Genomic DNA, 19222 nt, shown 5'->3' with positions numbered 1-19222 from the left:
CGATTGGCTTTTAACCTAATCAATCATATCACATATCTGTACCTGTAGTTTGACACAGGAATATGTCTGGTAATAACTACTCTTTAAACAGCACTCGTCTGCTCGTTAACACACTGAGTAAGAACAACTGACGCGTAATGTATGAAAGTGGGAAAAAGTCAAAGAAAGTAACTGAAATGACAGTACCGCTGCGCATTGTGGGTAATGTAGTTTCTACCATTACAACTAAATACTAAAAATGGCTACGAAACTTTACCCGGAACTTCAATTCCCAGCGACGGAAGCTTGTGTAACCTAAAAGGCGCGTCGTTTGGAAACAACTGAGTGTTTGGACCATTCGGACAAGTTACTCTACGACATGTTGGGGCAAGTACCATCACTAAACGGACGACAGCTGTAAACATCTTAAATGTATTGTAAAAATATTGGAACCACATAAGTTATTGTATTCAAAGCTAGTTTGAAAGTCGCCAAAATGTTCATTCTTAAACGTGTGGCGTCCGGTGGGGGTATAATCCCTCGATATACCTCCCTCTCTGTTAGCAATTTCTCTGCTTGCCATTGCTTAAACTCCCCAAAGAGACGCAGCCCATACAGCTCAGTGGACAGTGAGCGCTACTCTTCTCTTGTGAGGTCTGTCCTGTCCTCTAGGGTCAGCTCCCAAACGCCCGAGACCCTCCTAGCGGAGGACGAGCACGTTTATGGACCTGTTGTCAAATCTCAAACGCCATCCACAAAACCGGAGATGAAGGTGCCTAAAACCCTTCATCCCTTCTTACACTGTGAAGACCCTAGAGAAACAGAGGAGCCTGAGTCAGGACCCCCAGCCCGGATTTTGTTAAATCGGGGCCAAGGCAGGTCTGTTCTACCGAGTGTGACCCGCATTCTTCAGCAGACACTTTCCCCAGAGCAGATCTTTTACCTGGAGAGATGGAAGAGGAGGATGATCGCAGAGCTCGGAGAAGAAGGCTTTAAAGAATACAGTCAAAGTAGGTTTTGTAACATGCTATTTAATTATACTTCAAATTGTAAGTTATTTATTTGGTTAATGTACTGGAAAGTGACCCAAAGTTGTTGTTGTCATTCAGATTTATTTAGGCAAGGGAAGCTTTTCCATTCAGCTTTGGAGGTTGTTCTGACATCAGGTGCAACACAGACAGACAAAAATCTTTCATCAGAGACACCAGAGCATCCACCTGATGTGCAGGGATACATGCAGAGCGTCTCTCACATACTGAAGGATGTGAGTGCCGTGAGAGCTATTGAGAGCGTTGTGAAACATGACACTCTGAGCTATCTGGGAATTGTGGACTGTGTTGCCCGCTACAGGTAAATATCCTGATTTGCAGACATGGGTTCACTGAACTTTTTCCACACCAGACTTTACTTTTCTATCCACCTTTACGTCCACTAACAGTCCAGTTTTGTCTGCAGGGGTGTTCTATGCGTTATTGACTGGAAGACTTCAGAGAAACCCAAACCATTCCTGGGCAACACATACGACAACCCTGTCCAAGTGGCAGCCTATGCAGGAGCTTTGAACAACGATGAAAACTACAAATATCAGGTACTCTGTTTGAGATAAGTGATGTGATGATCTTTTAATTCCCAGATTTTAACCTAGATTCTTTAACAGTCTCTCCACTTGAAGTCAAATTCCCTATAAGATCATTTATAGAATCATAAAATCTTTATGATGGAAGCTGATCATTAATATCTGCACAGTCCAGAGTTGATGCAATGATGAAGTACAGAATAATACCTTCACAGAGTCTGTTTACTGTATGATGCCACAGTGACGCACACAGCAAACCTCATGCCCCACTGATTTCTTGTTATTTCTTCTCATTGCAGGTTGAAAGTGGACTGATTGTAATAGCCTACAAGGACGGCACACCTGCCCATGCTCACCAGCTGAGCCCAGAGCTAATGTTGGAGTACTGGAACAAGTGGCTGGTTCGCTTTGAAAAGTTCACAGAACAGAGGTGAAGCAGTTGGAACGTCTTTTTTTTTATTCCTGTAAAAATCGATTCCATTTAGAGTTTTATAAATAATTGATTTTATTCCAAAATAAATGCATAAATACCTTTTTGATTATGTATTTATTAGCTTGATCTCACCACTTGTATGTTAAGATATTTGCTTGCTTTTCTAAATTTCATTTAATTGTAAACTGAATACTTTAGGAGTCTGACAAAAGCAGTGTTCTTAAGACATTACTTTGGGCTGTGGTTACTTGTGATAGGCATTTCTCATTATATTTGACATTTTTACTTGAAAGCCAACCACAGTTCTTGAACAAATTTACATCTAGCACTAAAAAATAAGTGAATATCAGGTGATTGACTAGAATTTGCCACGATTTCCTCTATTTCAAATAAATGCTCAAGACTTAAATCGATATTTTTATCTTTTCATTTCAGATCCAGTCAAGCATCGAGTGCTTTTTCAGAAAAGAGATGAGATCTGGAGCTCTGTATTTCAGTCAAAGGCAACTTAACCTGACCAGCATTTTCAATTTATCTCACTTGTTTTCCATGCTACAAAAACAAAGTTCACATTCTGAAAGAAACTTATTTTAGTAGACTCAACGGGTTCAATTGTAATATGTTACACTTGTATGTTACCCTTCGACCCTACCATCACTGAATCCAATCCAGGCTTCCCTGTATGAGGGATCTTCAGTAAAGCCCAGGTTTTTAAAGAGCTTGTAGGAGACCACATTCTCCTCCTCTATGAAGCAGTACACTGGGAAGCCTTGAGCGTGGAATCTCTTGGCCATGGTGCTGACCAGCACTTTGGCGTAGCCTTTTCCTCTGTGCTCTGGCAGAGTGTACAACATCCCCATGGCACATGAGGCATAGGTCAGGATCCAGGACACAGGCTGTCCCTCTGCATCCAGCACGCAACAGGAGGGGAAGTTCACGATCATGTTACGGATCATCCTGACAGAACCCTCGTCATTACCAAACTTCCATGTCTGATTCACCAAGCCGACGTGTGATTCATCCAGAGAGCTTAGTGAGATCCCTGAACTGATGCAGAACAGAGTAGAATCATGATTCTTCAATAGACAACTGAACCCAACATAAAAGTTTTTGTTTCACCCTAGATATCACTGTATGGAAAGATTATACCTCTCTGTACTGGGAAGATTGGTTACATCCTCCAGTATCATCATGTGACACACAGCCAGTTTCCTGTAGGGTTTATCCTTCTCTGCTGCAACTGCTTTGAATATCTCCACATGGTGGCGACTGATTCCTGAAACAGATGTGATGAAGTTTTAATAACAGAAAAGCTCTTAAATGTATGAAACTTCATTTTGTATTTGTATTTATTTTGATATACTGAAAATAATCTTGGTTTTTCAACCATAAATGTGCAAATGTTGATGTTTTTAAAAGATGTCAAAAGGTTGCTGTGATCCTCTGCCTTTTTTCTGCCTTGTTTGGTTTTATTTTCTTTTGTGAGGCACTTTGTAACATTGTTAAGCAATGTGCTATTTAATTAAAGTTTATTATTACTCTGACATTGTTGAGCAGGTCGTTCATAAGAAATGTGTTTAGTCACTTTAAAATGAATGAGATCTGTTCTCTTTTAAAACAATATGGTCCCTAATTTCTCTCTGCTATTACTTTTCTCTTTTAGGATAGCACTACAGTAATGGCACTACTGATCTTTGCTCGCCTAGTGTTTTGTGGTGTAGGAATATGACATAAAATGGAGACATATCTTTTTCTGAACAGCAAAAATGCTAGAACAATGGGAGGACTTTGAACTCAACAAAGGCAATGATTATCAAATTCAAAATGAAGCCAATTTTGTAGAGGCACAAAAAGGTAGCACTGCAAAAATCATGTTTTACTAAATATCAGGTGTCTGGGTTTTGTTATTACATTACAAAACCAGCTGAATAACTGTAGCGCTAACATTACTGCGTTAATGCCATGATATGAGAACAATGTGCTAGAAAAAGAAACAGAAGAAGAGATGACATTTATGAGAAAGAAAAGAGCAGAAGTGCTTATTATCGTTACCTAAACAAAGATACCTGGTCCAATCAAAAACTGAAGACTTCCTCACGGTTTCCTCTAGAAGACCTTCATCATTTGCAAAAACCAGTGTGTCTCTGAAGAGGTCTCCTTTCTGTAAGAATAAAGATTTGTGAAGATATTGCATATGCAGCGATCGAATCGATTTCATAATCTGAATATACACACCTGTTCATAGTGTGGTTTGCAGACAATGACGGAGAACTTTGGCCATCTATCCACTAAAACCTTTACAGGGTCTGATCTGATTCTGTTTCTGAGGACCAAACACCCGTAAACCTTGAAATGAAACAAATGTTTACACTGTAATCCGAAGAATAGTTTGAACAATTATTAATGAGTCATTGGGACGTCAAAAATGAAATGTGCAAATAAAACAGGCTGATATCGATCATTAACTTGCAACATGTTATAGAATTAACTGTAGCCGGTTAAACAGCGTTACAGCAGATCTGTCTGAACACACCTGATGTGATCGGGGTAAATATTTTTTCAGCTGAGTCTCAGCCATTTTCAGCTGCTCTCCGGTCAATTCCATGGTCACTTATTAATTTTATTATTATTATTATGATTATTACTCCAGTAACGTTACCGAAGACCAGACCAGCGTGTAGCCTGGAGGTCTATACAGTTGCTCAAGTACTGAATGGGCGTGTTTTTCCGGCTGGAGGTGGTTTCAGATCCGTACTTTCGACACACAAACTTATAGGGAGAGGAAAAAAATCTACCATATTCAGTATATGGGCTATTTGTTTTAATAACTTTTTAAACCCGGTATCCAACTTTTTGTTATTATATTTTTAAACAGCCAACAACATAATACACAGTGACAAACAAAACATAATAAAGCACATAAGGGGGGAAATCATACAAAGCTAAAGTAACAAGAATAAGTACAAATACCTAAATACATACCCATATACTGACATATACATACATGCACTCGTACATACACTATGCTTGTATACTCTGTATGCACAGTGCACATTGTAAGAAATACACATGATGGCCAGTATAACACAAGGATGCAGACAGATAAACAGATTTAAAATGCACAAAGGAACAAATACAAATACAATTCATTATGTTTGTATCTTGAGTTGTTTAATAAAAGTGTCCCACCTATTGATTATATCTTTATCTTGCTCTGTCTTTTTGCTGGCATTATTTCATAGGATGTAATCTAAATGAAGGCCTTTCACCAAGAGAGATAAAAATTTACTTAAAAATGTAACATGTACAAGCAAAGTAAAATGCTACAGCAATGGCAGCAGATGTTATTTATCATTTCAAACTTGGTTTAAAGCTATAAATAACAACTTTGTTCCTTTACATTTTAATCATATTCTATCCACAAGGAAACTTTACAAGTCATTTTTACCTGATAATAGGTCAACTATGCATTAATGAGATGTTAGAAATCACACTGGTTATAAAATCAAAAGTTGAACTCCAACCACCCTGCCCTGTATGAGGGATCCTCCGTGAAGCCCAGGTTTTTAAAAAATCCATAGGAGACTGTGTTATCTTCCTCTATGTAGCAGTACACCGGGTGTCCCTGAGCGTGCAGTCTCTTGGCCATGGTGCTGACCAACAATTTGGCGTAGCCTTTCCCTCTGTGCTCTGGCAGGGTGTACAACACCCCCAATGCATAGTAGTCATACACCAGAACCCAGGATACCGGCTGACCCTGCTCATCAGTGATGCAGCATGAAGGGAAGTTGCTGATGAGGTTCTTAACGATCCTGTACCCTAGCTCATTCCCTCCAAACTTCCAGGTTTTATTCACTAAGTCAACATGGGAAAGGTCAAGAGATGAAATCCTTGATTCCAGCTCACTGTAAAAACAAAGATTAAATATACAAGTCATCTTATTGGTGAAAAGCACTCGATTCACTCTTAGTCGATACTGAGGGACATTTAAGTGTGATGCAAATGCAAGTGAAACATAGCCTTTCAACTAAAAAGTTATATGACTATACCTGTCAAATGCTGGTGAAAGCAGATGGCTGCAGTCTGGCAAATACAGGAGATGCACCAAAGTATAGCATCTGTAGTCTACTTGTCTGTCAGAGGACACCTCTTTGAGCATGGAGGCGTGGGAATAGTCAAATCCTGTAGTGATTCACATGTTAAAACCACTCTGTTATTTCTCTTTCACTGCAACAACTGCAACAACTGCAACAACATGGGGTGACAGAGCCTTCTCCATAGCTGTACCCTCCCTCCGGAAGTCTCTCCCCAAACACATTTGAGACTGCACTGATCTGTCCATGTTAAAATCACTTATGTAAAGTGGCTTTGAGTACCCTGAAAAGCACTCTATGAATAAAACGGATTATTACTATTTATTAACTGACCTGCGTGGAGAAGAAGTCCATTCATGACTGCATAATAAAATTATGCAATTTTTTAACAAGACACCTTATCTTCAGTGCCCTGAACTCACCTCCAATTAGGAAGTAGGTGCTCCAGTCAATTGCATTCTCCTCTGTCAGCATTTTCCTTAAAATCTGCTCATCCATGCTGTAGTATGTCACCTTTTTCATGAACTCCAATGCGCGCTTGTTCTGTGAAATAAACACAAAATGTTGCAGTCATGTAGCATAAAATAAATATGGTAAAGAAAATATGGTAAAAAAAAATAAAAATGGTAAAGCTTTCAAGTATCAAATTCATCAGTTTGATGGGAACTCACCTTGGGGTCAGGTCGGCAAATTATTACCTTAAAATCAGGCCATGTATCAACAAGTACCTCCAGTGTGTTTGGTTTGTTCCTGTTAATACCATGAAGGAAACCATAGACCTGCAAACACAAACAATTGGACTTAAAACACCGCGTTTTATATGCTGACTCAACCTGGAGTGTATTTTAAAGCTTTTGCAGCAGTCTGGTCTAAGTTACCTTAAAACTCTTGGGTAAGTGTTTTAGCAGAACTCCTTCAGCGATCAGCAGTTCGTCTTTATTCAGGACCTTCATGTTTGAGGAGTGGAGCTTCCTTACTGGTGCAGAATGTTGGTTTAAACTGCTCTTTTCAAATGGTTTCAAGAGTTCAGCTTTCGCTAATCATTAATAGTCATCACCGTTAGATTTTTTTTTCCTAGGACGGCGAAGTCACGACCCGCCCTACTCTGTCTCTGATTGGCTTACCCTGATATTTTTACCCTAGCTCGAACCAATAACACTCCTCATGTCTAAACTTAACCAACCCAACCAACGAAGGCAACGCGTACTAGCCAATCGGAAGTACAGTAGGGCGGGTCATGACTTCCCCTTCCTAGGAAAAATAAAACCTGGTTTACCGTTATATCACTCATGTCTCATACCGACAGCGTCTGCACCATGGCTGTATGTAAGATTATAAGATGTATGTGTTTAATGTATGTATGTATTTAAAATGCACCAATAGTAGACTACTTGCTGTTTGAAATTTAGAAATGAAGGCCTTTCTTATTTGTTTATTTATTCATTTATTGTCTGAATCTTATTTCATTTTATTCCGTTTTGTTTGTATAATTATTACAGACCGAAATAAACGTCAGTGCTAAAAAAAAAAAATCAAAGCGGTGAACACTGTACACTATGTATTGCTGTGGCAGTAACATCTGGATTCCAGATCTCGCCTGTCTATAAAGACTTACCACACATTTGGCTATTCAAAGGGCCACAGCTAACATCAGCATACTAGATGCTGCCGCTGTGTCACCCTGGATTTCCATTGATGCCATTATTCTGTTGGTGAACCTGCAATTTCAGCATGAAATATTTCTGCTCCAAGTTTATCTTACATACAAATAAATCAGTCTATTCACCATAAAGTATGTCAATGTTTTAGTATTAGTGAAGGAATAATTGGAATAATTATTGCAAGACGATTTTTCATATTATAAAATGAATAAAACATATTGGGAGCGGGGTTTTATAAATAAATTAAATAGTGCACAATATAGAATCTTAATATAATAGTGTAGAAAATAATACAAACACCATGGCCTTCAAGTATCACTAATATACTTGGATGGACTGTGTGGACAGCCATATTGAGTATTTTGTGGGCCCGCACCAACAAACAGGGCTCAGTCTGAGCAGGTTAGTACCATCACTGGCCTATGCTAAAGATTTCTACCTTATGACCAGCATTGTGTGATCTCTGCTGCTCGCTATCAGGACAGGCTGACTGCAGGGAGATTCATGTCTTCACGAAAGAAAAAAGTTCACCCCATGTGTGGAGAGCCTGATGTGTCTCCCCTGCTCAATGGGCAGTTATTTTAGTTAGGCTCTGTGGGATTCATAAGAGTCCCAAGAATAAAGGAAAGGAGTCCCTGTCAAAGACGGTCTCTAATCCTGCAGGATCATAGAAGAATTTGACAGTTGGTTCACTGTAATGAGGAGATAATGCACCACAGTGCAACTATTGGAGCTAAACTCAGCTTGATTTATGCAGTGGTACAACAAGCAGGCGGCTGGAGGCTCTCGCACTGGTCTTGTAGGGGATTCAGTTGCCTCCTTCTTTCCCTGTGGCTGCTGCTAGGCTTCCTCCACATGTTAAAGTCAGCCCTGCTGTTGCCCATCAACCAGCAGGCATTCAGCATGTATATCAATGGCCACAGATTAGGCCAGGCAAAGACCAAAAAGAGAGTCATCACTGTGGGATTCGGTATCACATCAGCTGTGCCCCAGAAGCTGTCTGCCAAGAGGCAGCTCATCCAAAAGCCTAAAGCTGCAGGACTCATCTTTGTCCATCCTCATCTCTCAACTAGTATCCCAACAGCCCCATCCACATTCATCTCTCCCCAAGCACATTCCTCTGTCTCCCCTTCAACAGGAAATAGTTCATTTAAGATATAAAAAAAAAAAACAGTTTGATTGCAAGTACTAAGATTTCCAGGGTGTCAGTGAACATATCAGTTTAGAAGCTGTGAAGCCTGTCAGTCACTCCCACTATGACATAGATTTGTGTGAGATAACATACCTGTGACTGTGACAGTTATTCAACTGCTGCTACCAGGTGATATTATTATACTGAACAAAAAGCTCTCAGGATTTTTTTTAAATATTTCAAACCATCTAGGAAGAACAGCTACATAAGTGATGAATATTTGAATTTGTTTGGTGACTACAGCAAGTCTTGAGACATTAGATCAACCATGTGCTTATCTGAAATATGACTAACCACATATTTGACTGAAGAAAAGGATAAAGCCAACAACTTTGTCAGCAAACTATATATTTCCAGTGTGTGTCATCCTTGGATTTCCATTTGCTGCTATCTGTTAAGACTTGTTGACAGAGACCATTAAACTGTTGCTGAACCCGCAATTACAACATCGACCATTTGTAAGATTCAGCTTCAAGTTTATCTGAAAGACGATAAATAAAACTAAACCATTAAACTAAAAGTAATTTAACTATGGAAGCATGATACACATTCAATTTTTAAAAGAAGACCAATTAATCCAAAAAATTTTAGACTTAAAGCAGATAAGATTTGTTTCTTCCTTCTGCTCCTTTTCGATCATGGGAATGTGTATCTTTTTTTTCTTTTACAGACTGCCGGATATATTTTACATAAAAGTCTGTGTTGGTAGTGTTCACTGAGCAAAAAAATATACAAAATGTGAGTGAAATGAAACTTTGTTGATCCCCAGCAGGGAAATTCACATTGACATTCACAAAGAAAGTATCAAAAAAAACAAAAAAACTTTGAATTTGATATTGAATTGAATATGTATAGTTTTTCTTTCCTCTTTACTTTCATATCCTTATTGGCCAATGTCAGGTGACAAATACGAACACTGAAAAAAACCCCTACAAAACAACTTTGCTGAACAACTTTTCTGTACTTCTCCCAAAATAATAGAATATAAAACTGAAGTGTACCTCTATACTGTATGTTTACCAGTGGAAGGTCTGAATGACTAATTCACACATGGACACAATTAATTAAGTTCAGGTGTTACTTTAATTTCAAATTAAAACAGAATGTGATTTTCAATAAGCTAAAATGCAGTACACAATTATTTGTTATTGGCAAGGTTCAATGATTATGTATTAAAAGTAGTTCCCGCTAATAGTTCCTCTAAAAGTTGATGTACGGTTGCCTCTACATTGTTATACTGCATAGCTTGACTGGAAGTCTGAAACCCCGACTTTCAATTCAGCATAAGCAGAAAATGCAAACCTTAATACTTGTGGGGTTAATCTAAAGAAAAATACACATCAAAGTATTGTGTGTGCTAAGGTTAATCTGCAAAGAAAGCCATCACTGAAGATCTCAGACGCTGCATTTCTCATCCAGCACACTGATATCGTTAATCCATGGGCGGCTCCACACTGTAAAGGTGCACAGGTAAGGCTGTGGGAAAAAAAAGTTAAGAATACACATTATATATCTAAAATAAAACAGCATATATCAGTGAATCTTTGAGATTCTAACATTGTCAAAAAAATGACATTTTTGTTTTTTAATATGGTATAATGAAGTCCTCTCATGAAGCACTGTAAAAGATGCAACTCCCCATGCCCCACATTCAATGAGAAAACAGTGATTCTAGTTTAAATATGTTACACATGATCATGGTTTTTTCATGATCAAATTTCATGACAGCAATTAAATATTTTCTCCTTTCACAGGAATATCATTATTTAAGGGCTATTGTCTCTTTATTTTGTTTAAATGAGTCATCTGGGTATGTTGGGATGGTGTTATTAGCACAGGGTGGTAGCTGATTCCTCTTGCTTCAGCCTGTCTAGCTCTAACTTCTCTTTATGGCAACAAAAACCAACAAAGCTCAGTGGATTAAAGAGGGGAAGTGTTTCACAATCTGATAGTTTGCTGTCTACTGTTAAACTTCAAGTCAACTGTACGCCATTTAAACATTGTGTTTAGTAAGTCCCACAGGCAAGAATAAATAGTATTTTATCCCCAGAAGCTGAGGTTGTCATTACCCGAGCCTTTGCAAGGTCTTGGTGGATGGCACACACTTCATTTACACTGTCCTTCCTGCAGGAGGTCTTTCCCATTCTCACAGTTATGACATACTTGGTGCCAGCAACAACCTGTAAAGAGAAATAGGTGAGACATGGTTATACAGATCAAGGTAAACCTTTATAATAAAGAACTGTAGCAGTCCTGCAAACGATTTCAGGACGCTACAAAATTAAAGAGAAACTGACAGGACTCATTGTCCGTCATGAAGTTTGTTTGGTGTCTTAGAAAAAGCCAGAGAGGACCTGCAGTTGAATCACTGTGATTTCAGGACACCGGAAATGATTTGATTGGATTATGGTGGCTGTCAAAGAGCCAGATTTTATTTCACTGATCCTATGCTACACGGTAAATAGGTAAACAGGCAGATTACTTCACATAGGAAAATTGTAGAGATTTCTCCCGGTTTGATGAGTATAAACGAAATCTTTAACAGGCCTGTTCACAGCTGGTGATATCTCATATCACACCGCGGCCTATTTATAAACTGGATTGTTGATCATCATTTTAGAAAAATCGTCTGTAGACATTGACAAATGCAAATCAGATGTTACTGACCTGACTCTGAACCTTCACCACTTCTGCCACTTGGCTGAGGTACAGATCGTTGGTGCCTCTGTTGTGTTTGACGACGGCGAAGTTAAGAGCATTTCGTGCCCCCTCGTCATTCACATCTATGTCTCTCAGCCCCCCCACCAAAGCTCCTAAACCGGCGGTGAAAACCGCAGCAAGAACAGGAACGACGAGTTTCCACATCATGTTTTTGAGGCTGTTGGAGACTCAAAATAACAAAACAACTCCCAATGTTTCTGCCCTATTATATAAATAGCGACGTCATAGCGGGGCAGTGCAAGGTGATTGGCACATCTCGCAGCCAATCAACAATCTGTGTCATTCAAACCCCGCCTCACCAAAAGAGCCAGTCGCGAGTGTGTTCGTTTTGCACACCAGTGAATCCCGCAATTGCTTCCTCCATTTGTGGACTTGGAAAAACTATTTGTCAATGTATATTTAAAGGGAAGCAAACAAGGTATGTTGAGACGCATGGTGGTTGCATTTTAGTATATTTGTATACAAGTCTGGAACCGCAGTGCGCATGATTAACAATTATTGAACTCTGTCCTGGTGCAGACCTAAAAAAAAAGAAAAATCATCTGTGGACTTTTACCTTTGGAACAGTGACAATGCAAAGACTGCAGGTTTTGAAGTAAGTAGCCTTTTACTATTAATAACTGCTCTAATTTTTATAGAGATATAAATATATGTAATGAGCTCATTGCTTTCTCTTTATATTTCCACACTTTGCAGGGAGGCTTTCTTTGGCTTGGATGCTGCCCAGCAGCAGCAGCTTCTGATAGGATCAGCTGTGGCAGCAGGGGGAGCACTGGCATACATAGTGCACAGGAGAAGACAAGTCAAAAGTATTCCTCTGGGTGAGGGATGGTGGGGCGCAGGGGAGAAGCCACTGTCAGAGGATGAGAACATCTATCCCTTTAAAGTACAAACCTCGGATGAAGAGATTAGGGTAATTTTTGGGCTATTGATTAACATGTTCATCACATTGAAGGAGACACAATAAACCGGTAACATGTTTATGTGAAGTAATCAACAATGTCCCCATTCAACAGGACCTTCATGAGCGAATTGACAGAACCCGCTACACTGATCCTTTAAAAGATAGCGGCTTTCAGTATGGATTCAACTCCACTTATCTCAAGAAAGTGGTTTCCTATTGGAGACATGAATTTGACTGGAAAAAGCAGGTGGAAGTGCTTAACAAGTATCCACACTTCAAAACTAAAATTGAAGGTACTCACAGCTAGGCATGGGACGATATGAAAATTTCACATCATGATTATCCGGGCCAAAATAATTGCGATTCATGATATCCCGATAATTATCAAAATATAGTTAAAACTCTTAAAATGGCACTAAAACATACTGGAATCACTTTACCTTACATTTCATTAAGAAACAAATATTTTTTTTGCATCACAGATACAGACACATGTATCTCTCTCGTGGCAATTCAAAATAAATCAGGAAATCAAGATAGGACTGTACATTAACAAGCTAGACAGCTTTTCCAAGTCACTTGTGGGGATTTTCACGATTATCCCGATAATGTAAATTCACCACAATCAACTTATCTTGAGTGTTTTTTTTTTTTTTTATCGTGATCTGTGACAAAGTCTTTTATCGTCCCGTCCCTAATGAATGGTTTGCTTTGCTTTACAGTCCCTAAAAATGTGTCTTTTTGGCCCAGAGTTAAGTACACCCACCATTTTTACTTTTCACACCAATGATTTGATACAGGACTGGACGTGCATTTCATCCATGTGCGGCCACCACATCGTGAGAACCAGAAGGTTCTGCCTCTTATGCTTGTTCACGGCTGGCCTGGCTCCTTCTTTGAGTTCTACAAGATTCTGCCACTTCTCACAGAGAACCAGAGTGGTCTTGTGTTCGAGGTCATATGCCCATCTATACCTGGCTACGGTTTCTCAGAAGCCCCTCATAAACAAGGTGGGTGTTGCTAAATAAAATCATACATTTCATCTTGAGCAGCAGATGTTTACAGATGTGCTTTACTGTATCTCTCCTGTTCAGGATTTGACAGTCTTGCCGCTGCCAGAATTTTCCTGACACTGATGGAGCGTTTAGGATTTTCCCAGTTCTATCTGCAGGGAGGAGACTGGGGCTCCCTCATCACCACCAACATGGCACAGATGAAGCCTCAGTAAGACAGTCAGCAAAACAAGCCCTTCCAGAAAACACGTGATGTGTTTTCAAGGCACTGGAATTTCCACCTCCCACTTGTTTTTTTTTAAATGGAGCATTGTGACTTGTGATTCTTAACAAAAGTGTGATACAGTGTTTGCGGTGTGCAAAGTGCAGAATTTACCAAAAAAACACTGACACTACACATTCCTAGATTAAGGATACTTTTACCAATACCCAAACATGATGAAAACTAGCATTTATAGCTATAAACTGACACAGGTTACAATGTGTCAAGACCTTTTAATCTTAAGTGAAATTGTTAATTTTTATTTTTGCATGCCTTCTTTGTAATCTGTCTTCCAGGTGCGTGAAAGGTCTCCACTTAAACATGTTTACATCAAAAAATGGGCTCAATGTTCTGTTGTCCCTCCTGATTGGTCCTTATCTGCCCTTCCTGGTGGGCTTCAGTCGGGAAGATGTCCGCCGGCTGTTCCCTTACTTTGAGAAGAATGTCTGGGAGATCTTGAGGGAAACAGGCTACTTTCACATTCAGGCCACTAAACCTGACACTGCAGGTGGGAACACACACAAACAGGCTCGCTGATGATCACATTGACTCTGTTCACAGGTCAAAGACAAACTTAGATCAAAAAGCTAATTGTTCCACATGTTTTGTGATCTCAGTATACTAGTATTTCAGCTCCTAATATAGCTTACATCATGTTAACAGGGTGTGGAGTGAATGACTCCCCTGTAGGCTTGGCTGCCTACATTCTAGAGAAGTTCTCCTCCTGGACTGATCTGAAGAACAGAGACCTGGTGGATGGTGGGCTGGAGAGGTGCAAGAGGGCTCACCTTTTGACCTTTTTAGTATTTTCAGCAGTGGAATTATATGGAGATATGTTCAACAAAGTTTATGATTGTTGCTTGCTGTAAATATATATATATATATGTATTGGCTCTGTTTGTACAGAAAATTCAGCCTGAACGACCTCTTGACAAACGTCATGATCTACTGGACCACAGGGTCCATAGTCTCCTCCATGCGCTTCTACAAAGAGAACTTAAAGGGTAATCCTAATAAAAGAGTGGATTCAAGGTATGTAGCTCATAGCTCAAGTGCTCAAACTCTTAAAACTATGACGTTGCAGATTTGGCAAGTACACATATTAGTATCCTTTCATGTGATGACCCTTGCTTTGGTAGGCCTCTGATAAGTTTCCTTTTTTGTTTTAGGACAGCAATATTTGTGCCTACTGGACTGGCTGCCTTCCCAGGGGAGCTGATGCACTGCCCTCAATCATGGGCACAAATTCGCTATAAAAACATCTGCTCCTACACTTTCATGCCTCGAGGTGGTCACTTTGCTGCCTTTGAGGAGCCCCAGCTGCTGGCCGACGATCTTGTCCAGTTTGTTAAAAAGGTGGAGAAGTTGTGAACCCATTGACGCACTCAGACCAACATAATTATCATACATCCGTCCTTTATTATTGCTGTTGTGTTAGATTTTGATCATTCCAAATGAGACCTATATGTACATCTTTGTAATTAAGATGCTTCTCACACTACAATGCCTCTAATTGCTTGATTTGCATACAAAACTGCAGCACTGTTGAAATCGTATTCAGGTTTTAATAAATGTAAACATATACACAGATGATACTGGCACTCCAATGTGTTCAAGGATTGGTTTAAAGAGAGCAATATGATGCATTATACCTTTCAAGTTATGCTCATTAAAACTTCTATAGCACCAATGTTATGTGTGTTGTTGTGTTAAACATATAAATATAAACAATAATACACATTGCCATAAAGCAGATTTCAAGACATGCCAACAAAGCCTCTTGAGAAAACAGTTTCTCAGTATTTCAGAAAACTATACAAATAATAACTATACTGATTGTGACAATAAACCCACTATTGTGTTAAACAACATAGTTTTAATCACAGGTAGAAACTCATCATTCTTTAAAATATGTACAGCTCAATTAAAGTTCAAAATTCACTTGAACCACCATTAAAATGTAAATGTAATATACAGGCTCTGCAAAGAGAGCTTCTCCTATCTCAGACTACACACTCCTCTTTTTGGGTCAGTTACTAAAGCCCTTAATAGTCATGGGTGCCTGGAACCACACATAATCCTGCCAGTCTGACCCCTCTGCCCTTGTTTCCGCACAGACGCTTGGATCAGTAGACAGAGCAATAATTTGGTTCTTTACACGAGTTGGCACTTTAAATTGTAGTTTAGGGCGGAACCAACCTACACCGCAATCCCTGTGAGCCAGCACTAAGACTGTGGTGGACATTAAGCGAACAGGTCTGGTGTCAGACAAAAGGTCAGCCACAAAAAGAGTGCGGAAGAGCTGCCTTAAGCACGATGATACCCGAAGACATTGATCTCCAGCGGTCAGTATCAGTGCCTCCATGTTGATCTCATACAGCTCTTTGGGGAGGACGATGGAGCCACCCATTAGCAGCAGCACTCGGGGCACCTTGCTAAGAGAAAATAGCACCTCCAGCTGCTGCAGCACCTCCTCTAACTCCTGCAGGGTCTGCTGACACTTGCGCCAGTCCATGTCTGCAGACTGCACCGGCCTCCGGCTCACTACATCTTTATCCTAGAAAAGAAAACACTATCTTAGTCTCAACAAACTCACAACTTTTCTTCATTTCTGAACTTCTGATGTGCGCTACAATCATTTCTGTTATTTCACCTGCATTGAAGCTTGCTGTTTCTTCTGGGAGTACACCAGCTGGTCGTACGTCATGGGTAGCTGCTGTCTCTGATACAGAATACACTTGAGGATTTCGCTGACAAAACGGCAGCAGCCTTCTTGTGTTACAGTGCCAGGGAAGACAACGTTCACACGGCCTTCCTCCTGCGCTCTTCTCATCGCTTCAACATCATTGTCCTCGGTGTTACTATGTTGTTTACTGGCAGGCAAGTTGGAATCCTGCAAACTTTTCTGACCCGAAGTATCCTCTTCTTGGGTGTTTTCTGTCCAAATAAGGAGGAGAATAATGTAATTAGGGTGAGCAATAGACCTGTCTTGCTCAATTTTAGCTTGTTAAATGTTAATGAAATCCAGCAAGACCAGTATTCTAATAAAGCCATTGTCCCCATTTTACCTACAATTCACACAGCTTCTGTCTGGCAGTGTTAGAGGAAATAGTCAGACCCATTGTTTAAGTATAAATAGCAAACAGTCAGTCAGAGGTAAAAGTCCTGCATTCAAAATTTAGATAAAGTAAAGAAGTATTATCAGCAAAAGCATCAAAATAAAAATACTGAAATCAGAATTGCCCCTTTCAGAGTGTTATATCAAGTTATACATATTACTGGATTATAAATATTTTAATGCAGCTGGTCAAGGTGGGGTTAATTTTAACTACTTTATATACTGCTGGATAGTTTCATGTAGAACGAGGAATCTGATTTTCTTTGTTGATCTTGTGTTTTGTATGCAAAATTGGTATATGCAAAGTAATTGGAAAATACTAAAAAAAAACAAAAAACAAAAGAACAAACAGTCCAACCATTAGTCCCAAACACAAAGACATTCAGCTCACAATTATATAAAACAGAAAAGCTGCAAATACTTACAATTAAGACACTCAAACCAGAGGATGGTTGAGGTTTTTTTGCTACATAAATGACTTAAAATGATTAATTAATCATAAAAATAGTAGCTGTTTAATTGATTAATTGACAATTAATCAGCTACTATTGTAATGATGAGCTACTTGTTTCAGCTGTAGCTGTGTAAGGAATGTGGGAGGCAGTGGAGCAGAATAGTATGAAATAGCACAACATGAAAATGCTCAATTAAAGCACCACAAAAGTTTAGTACTGAAGTAAATATACTTAGTTACTCCACCACTGCTGAGTTAGAATATCATGTTCATGTCATATGAAGTGTCTGTTGCTAAACAATTAAGTGAATTGTAATACAGTGTCAACATGTGAACTAGACTCCACCCAATAACTTAACATTGAGAGACCAGAGGCCTTTAAAGCCCTGAGATTTGTTCAATTCAATTCAACTCAATTCAGTGAGCTTTATCGGCATGAAAGTTTTGAGAACAATGTTGCCAAAGCATCAAAATATGTTTTGTCCAAATATTTGGACAAATAACTATAATATGAACATTATGACAACATTAAGATAAATAGATATATATAAAGTAAATTATATCCTATGCATGTATTTGTGTGAAATGAAATGAAGGTGTTAATATTTTCTTAATATTTTGACAAGCTGTCACTTTTACACTGTTGGATGTCAGAAACGTTTGTTACCAGTGACTTAACGTTACTGTAATAATAATAATAGTAATAATAGTAATAGTAATAACGATGATGATGCTCAGCATTGGGGAACATCGGGACACGTTACTTACCAGGAGTGGAGCTTGAAGAGGACATGGCGGTGTTTTCCTTGTCTTCAGCACTATTCACACTATTTTGGTTGGCATTTAGCTTTAATCGATGTTCAGAGGAGGCATCTATCAATTCAATGGCATTTCTCGCCTTTAGACCTGTGTTTACAGCCTGCGGGGCGAGTTTTCCGGCGATTTCCGCAGAAAGTCTGTATGAGTTGGAGTCGTCGGAAACAATCTGTAACGTTAAGACTTTACATGTCTTATTCGGTTCTTCGGCTGTGTTAATATCTTTTTCTGTCTCATTGTCTCCGCTGTTAATCGTGGACGTGTTTTCCGTGTCCGTGTCTGATGTTAGTTTAATTAAATTTAAATCTGTTAGCTTAATTATATTTGAATCTTCTGCCATAGTTTTGAACGTCCGCGCCGGGTCTCTTCCGCACTGCATCATGGGAAACGTGGCTAGGCCTGAATGCTGTGTTCATGCGCATGGAAAATTTTCCACTTCCCTTTTGAAAATATTGCTCACCGGACTATTATGTGCTATTTAAATCAAAATTAATTGTTTCATGAATGTAACAAGTCGCTATTTAGGCCATTAAGTCGTTATTTGACAGCATAAAATCAGTTTCAGTATTAGACCAAACATCATTAGTTTGGCGATTGATACGTAGTATTCGTTTTTCCCGAATGTCACGAATGCAGCACATTGACTCATGTATTCAAAATAAATGGTGGGTAAATTATGAATTTTAATATCCTTATATTAATGAAAAAATTATAGTATTTCGGATACATGTACTGTTTGGAATACTAGAAGTTAACTGAATTGAATTAACAGCTACATATTACAGATTTTATTGGCTAAATTTAATATTCATAAATGCAAATTTACAAGTAAAAAGCCAAACTTCTTGGTTTTTTTTTTTTACAAAGGAGGTCAAACAGTACATTGATTCATCATTACATCATTACATTTTCCTCTAATCCAAAGGCTGTAAAAACTACAACTGCCTGTTTTTGTTTAAAATCTTATATGAACTGTAACTCCCCCTAGGTCAGAGTTTG

General features: G+C 39.0%; 6 protein-coding genes across 6 annotated transcripts; 2 read left to right on the top strand and 4 right to left on the bottom strand.

Moving 5' to 3' along the window:
• The first annotated feature begins 238 nt into the window (after positions 1-238).
• On the top strand, positions 239-3532 carry mgme1 (mitochondrial genome maintenance exonuclease 1). Its single transcript, XM_067609744.1, has 5 exons — positions 239-989; positions 1089-1329; positions 1435-1567; positions 1855-1985; positions 2424-3532. Exons 1-5 carry the CDS (start codon positions 476-478, stop codon positions 2461-2463), a joined length of 1059 nt encoding a protein of 352 aa, XP_067465845.1. The 5' UTR covers positions 239-475; the 3' UTR covers positions 2464-3532.
• Positions 2445-4683, bottom strand: si:dkey-76k16.6 (uncharacterized protein LOC566817 homolog). Its single transcript, XM_067609746.1, has 5 exons — positions 4522-4683; positions 4224-4334; positions 4041-4149; positions 3138-3264; positions 2445-3035 (listed from the first exon to the last, which is right to left on the bottom strand). The coding sequence occupies exons 1-5, from the start codon at positions 4591-4593 to the stop codon at positions 2624-2626; spliced, it is 831 nt and encodes a 276-aa protein (XP_067465847.1). The 5' UTR covers positions 4594-4683; the 3' UTR covers positions 2445-2623.
• Positions 4684-4781: 98 nt separating this feature from the next.
• On the bottom strand, positions 4782-7129 carry si:dkey-76k16.5 (uncharacterized protein LOC566887 homolog). The gene is made up of 5 exons (XM_067609745.1): positions 6961-7129; positions 6754-6861; positions 6505-6625; positions 6038-6170; positions 4782-5893 (listed from the first exon to the last, which is right to left on the bottom strand). Exons 1-5 carry the CDS (start codon positions 7033-7035, stop codon positions 5494-5496), a joined length of 837 nt encoding a protein of 278 aa, XP_067465846.1. The 5' UTR covers positions 7036-7129; the 3' UTR covers positions 4782-5493.
• A 2870-nt stretch (positions 7130-9999) lies between these two features.
• cst3 (cystatin C (amyloid angiopathy and cerebral hemorrhage)) lies at positions 10000-11879 on the bottom strand. The gene is made up of 3 exons (XM_067609742.1): positions 11603-11879; positions 11005-11115; positions 10000-10411 (listed from the first exon to the last, which is right to left on the bottom strand). Exons 1-3 carry the CDS (start codon positions 11801-11803, stop codon positions 10331-10333), a joined length of 393 nt encoding a protein of 130 aa, XP_067465843.1. The 5' UTR covers positions 11804-11879; the 3' UTR covers positions 10000-10330.
• A 103-nt stretch (positions 11880-11982) lies between these two features.
• On the top strand, positions 11983-15263 carry ephx5 (epoxide hydrolase 5). Its single transcript, XM_067609739.1, has 10 exons — positions 11983-12074; positions 12176-12251; positions 12353-12569; positions 12673-12853; positions 13361-13570; positions 13655-13784; positions 14132-14343; positions 14499-14607; positions 14742-14867; positions 15005-15263. Exons 2-10 carry the CDS (start codon positions 12229-12231, stop codon positions 15204-15206), a joined length of 1410 nt encoding a protein of 469 aa, XP_067465840.1. The 5' UTR covers positions 11983-12074; positions 12176-12228; the 3' UTR covers positions 15207-15263.
• A 123-nt stretch (positions 15264-15386) lies between these two features.
• On the bottom strand, positions 15387-18633 carry mad2l1bp (MAD2L1 binding protein). Its single transcript, XM_067609740.1, has 3 exons — positions 18176-18633; positions 16489-16772; positions 15387-16392 (listed from the first exon to the last, which is right to left on the bottom strand). Exons 1-3 carry the CDS (start codon positions 18603-18605, stop codon positions 15865-15867), a joined length of 1242 nt encoding a protein of 413 aa, XP_067465841.1. The 5' UTR covers positions 18606-18633; the 3' UTR covers positions 15387-15864.
• Positions 18634-19222: the final 589 nt, after the last annotated feature.

This window comes from Thunnus thynnus, chromosome 14 (genome assembly GCF_963924715.1).
Source record: "Thunnus thynnus chromosome 14, fThuThy2.1, whole genome shotgun sequence".
NCBI classification, from domain to species: domain Eukaryota; kingdom Metazoa; phylum Chordata; class Actinopteri; order Scombriformes; family Scombridae; genus Thunnus; species Thunnus thynnus.
Note: the sequence above shows the minus strand (reverse complement) of the source record. Positions and strands in the feature narration are given on the sequence as shown.

Coding starts and splice junctions, on each gene's coding strand:
- mgme1 (XM_067609744.1), top strand. CDS start 476: ATGTTCATTCTTAAACGTGTGGCGTCCGGTGGGGGTATAATCCCTCGA. Junction 990..1,088: donor CTTTAAAGAATACAGTCAAA/GTAGGTTTTGTA, acceptor GTTGTCATTCAG/ATTTATTTAGGCAAGGGAAG. Junction 1,568..1,854: donor ATGAAAACTACAAATATCAG/GTACTCTGTTTG, acceptor TTCTCATTGCAG/GTTGAAAGTGGACTGATTGT.
- si:dkey-76k16.6 (XM_067609746.1), bottom strand. CDS start 4,593: ATGGAATTGACCGGAGAGCAGCTGAAAATGGCTGAGACTCAGCTGAAA. Junction 4,150..4,223: donor GCAAACCACACTATGAACAG/GTGTGTATATTC, acceptor TTATTCTTACAG/AAAGGAGACCTCTTCAGAGA. Junction 3,265..4,040: donor GACCAGGTATCTTTGTTTAG/GTAACGATAATA, acceptor CATCTGTTTCAG/GAATCAGTCGCCACCATGTG.
- si:dkey-76k16.5 (XM_067609745.1), bottom strand. CDS start 7,035: ATGAAGGTCCTGAATAAAGACGAACTGCTGATCGCTGAAGGAGTTCTG. Junction 6,862..6,960: donor ACTTACCCAAGAGTTTTAAG/GTAACTTAGACC, acceptor TTGTGTTTGCAG/GTCTATGGTTTCCTTCATGG. Junction 5,894..6,037: donor CTTTCACCAGCATTTGACAG/GTATAGTCATAT, acceptor TTGTTTTTACAG/TGAGCTGGAATCAAGGATTT.
- cst3 (XM_067609742.1), bottom strand. CDS start 11,803: ATGATGTGGAAACTCGTCGTTCCTGTTCTTGCTGCGGTTTTCACCGCC. Junction 11,116..11,602: donor TGGTGAAGGTTCAGAGTCAG/GTCAGTAACATC, acceptor TTCTCTTTACAG/GTTGTTGCTGGCACCAAGTA. Junction 10,412..11,004: donor AAGACCTTGCAAAGGCTCGG/GTAATGACAACC, acceptor TTTTTCCCACAG/CCTTACCTGTGCACCTTTAC.
- ephx5 (XM_067609739.1), top strand. CDS start 12,229: ATGCAAAGACTGCAGGTTTTGAA. Junction 12,570..12,672: donor CCTCGGATGAAGAGATTAGG/GTAATTTTTGGG, acceptor CCCATTCAACAG/GACCTTCATGAGCGAATTGA. Junction 13,785..14,131: donor ATGGCACAGATGAAGCCTCA/GTAAGACAGTCA, acceptor TCTGTCTTCCAG/GTGCGTGAAAGGTCTCCACT.
- mad2l1bp (XM_067609740.1), bottom strand. CDS start 18,605: ATGATGCAGTGCGGAAGAGACCCGGCGCGGACGTTCAAAACTATGGCA. Junction 16,773..18,175: donor CTCTTCAAGCTCCACTCCTG/GTAAGTAACGTG, acceptor TTATTTGGACAG/AAAACACCCAAGAAGAGGAT. Junction 16,393..16,488: donor AACAGCAAGCTTCAATGCAG/GTGAAATAACAG, acceptor TTTCTTTTCTAG/GATAAAGATGTAGTGAGCCG.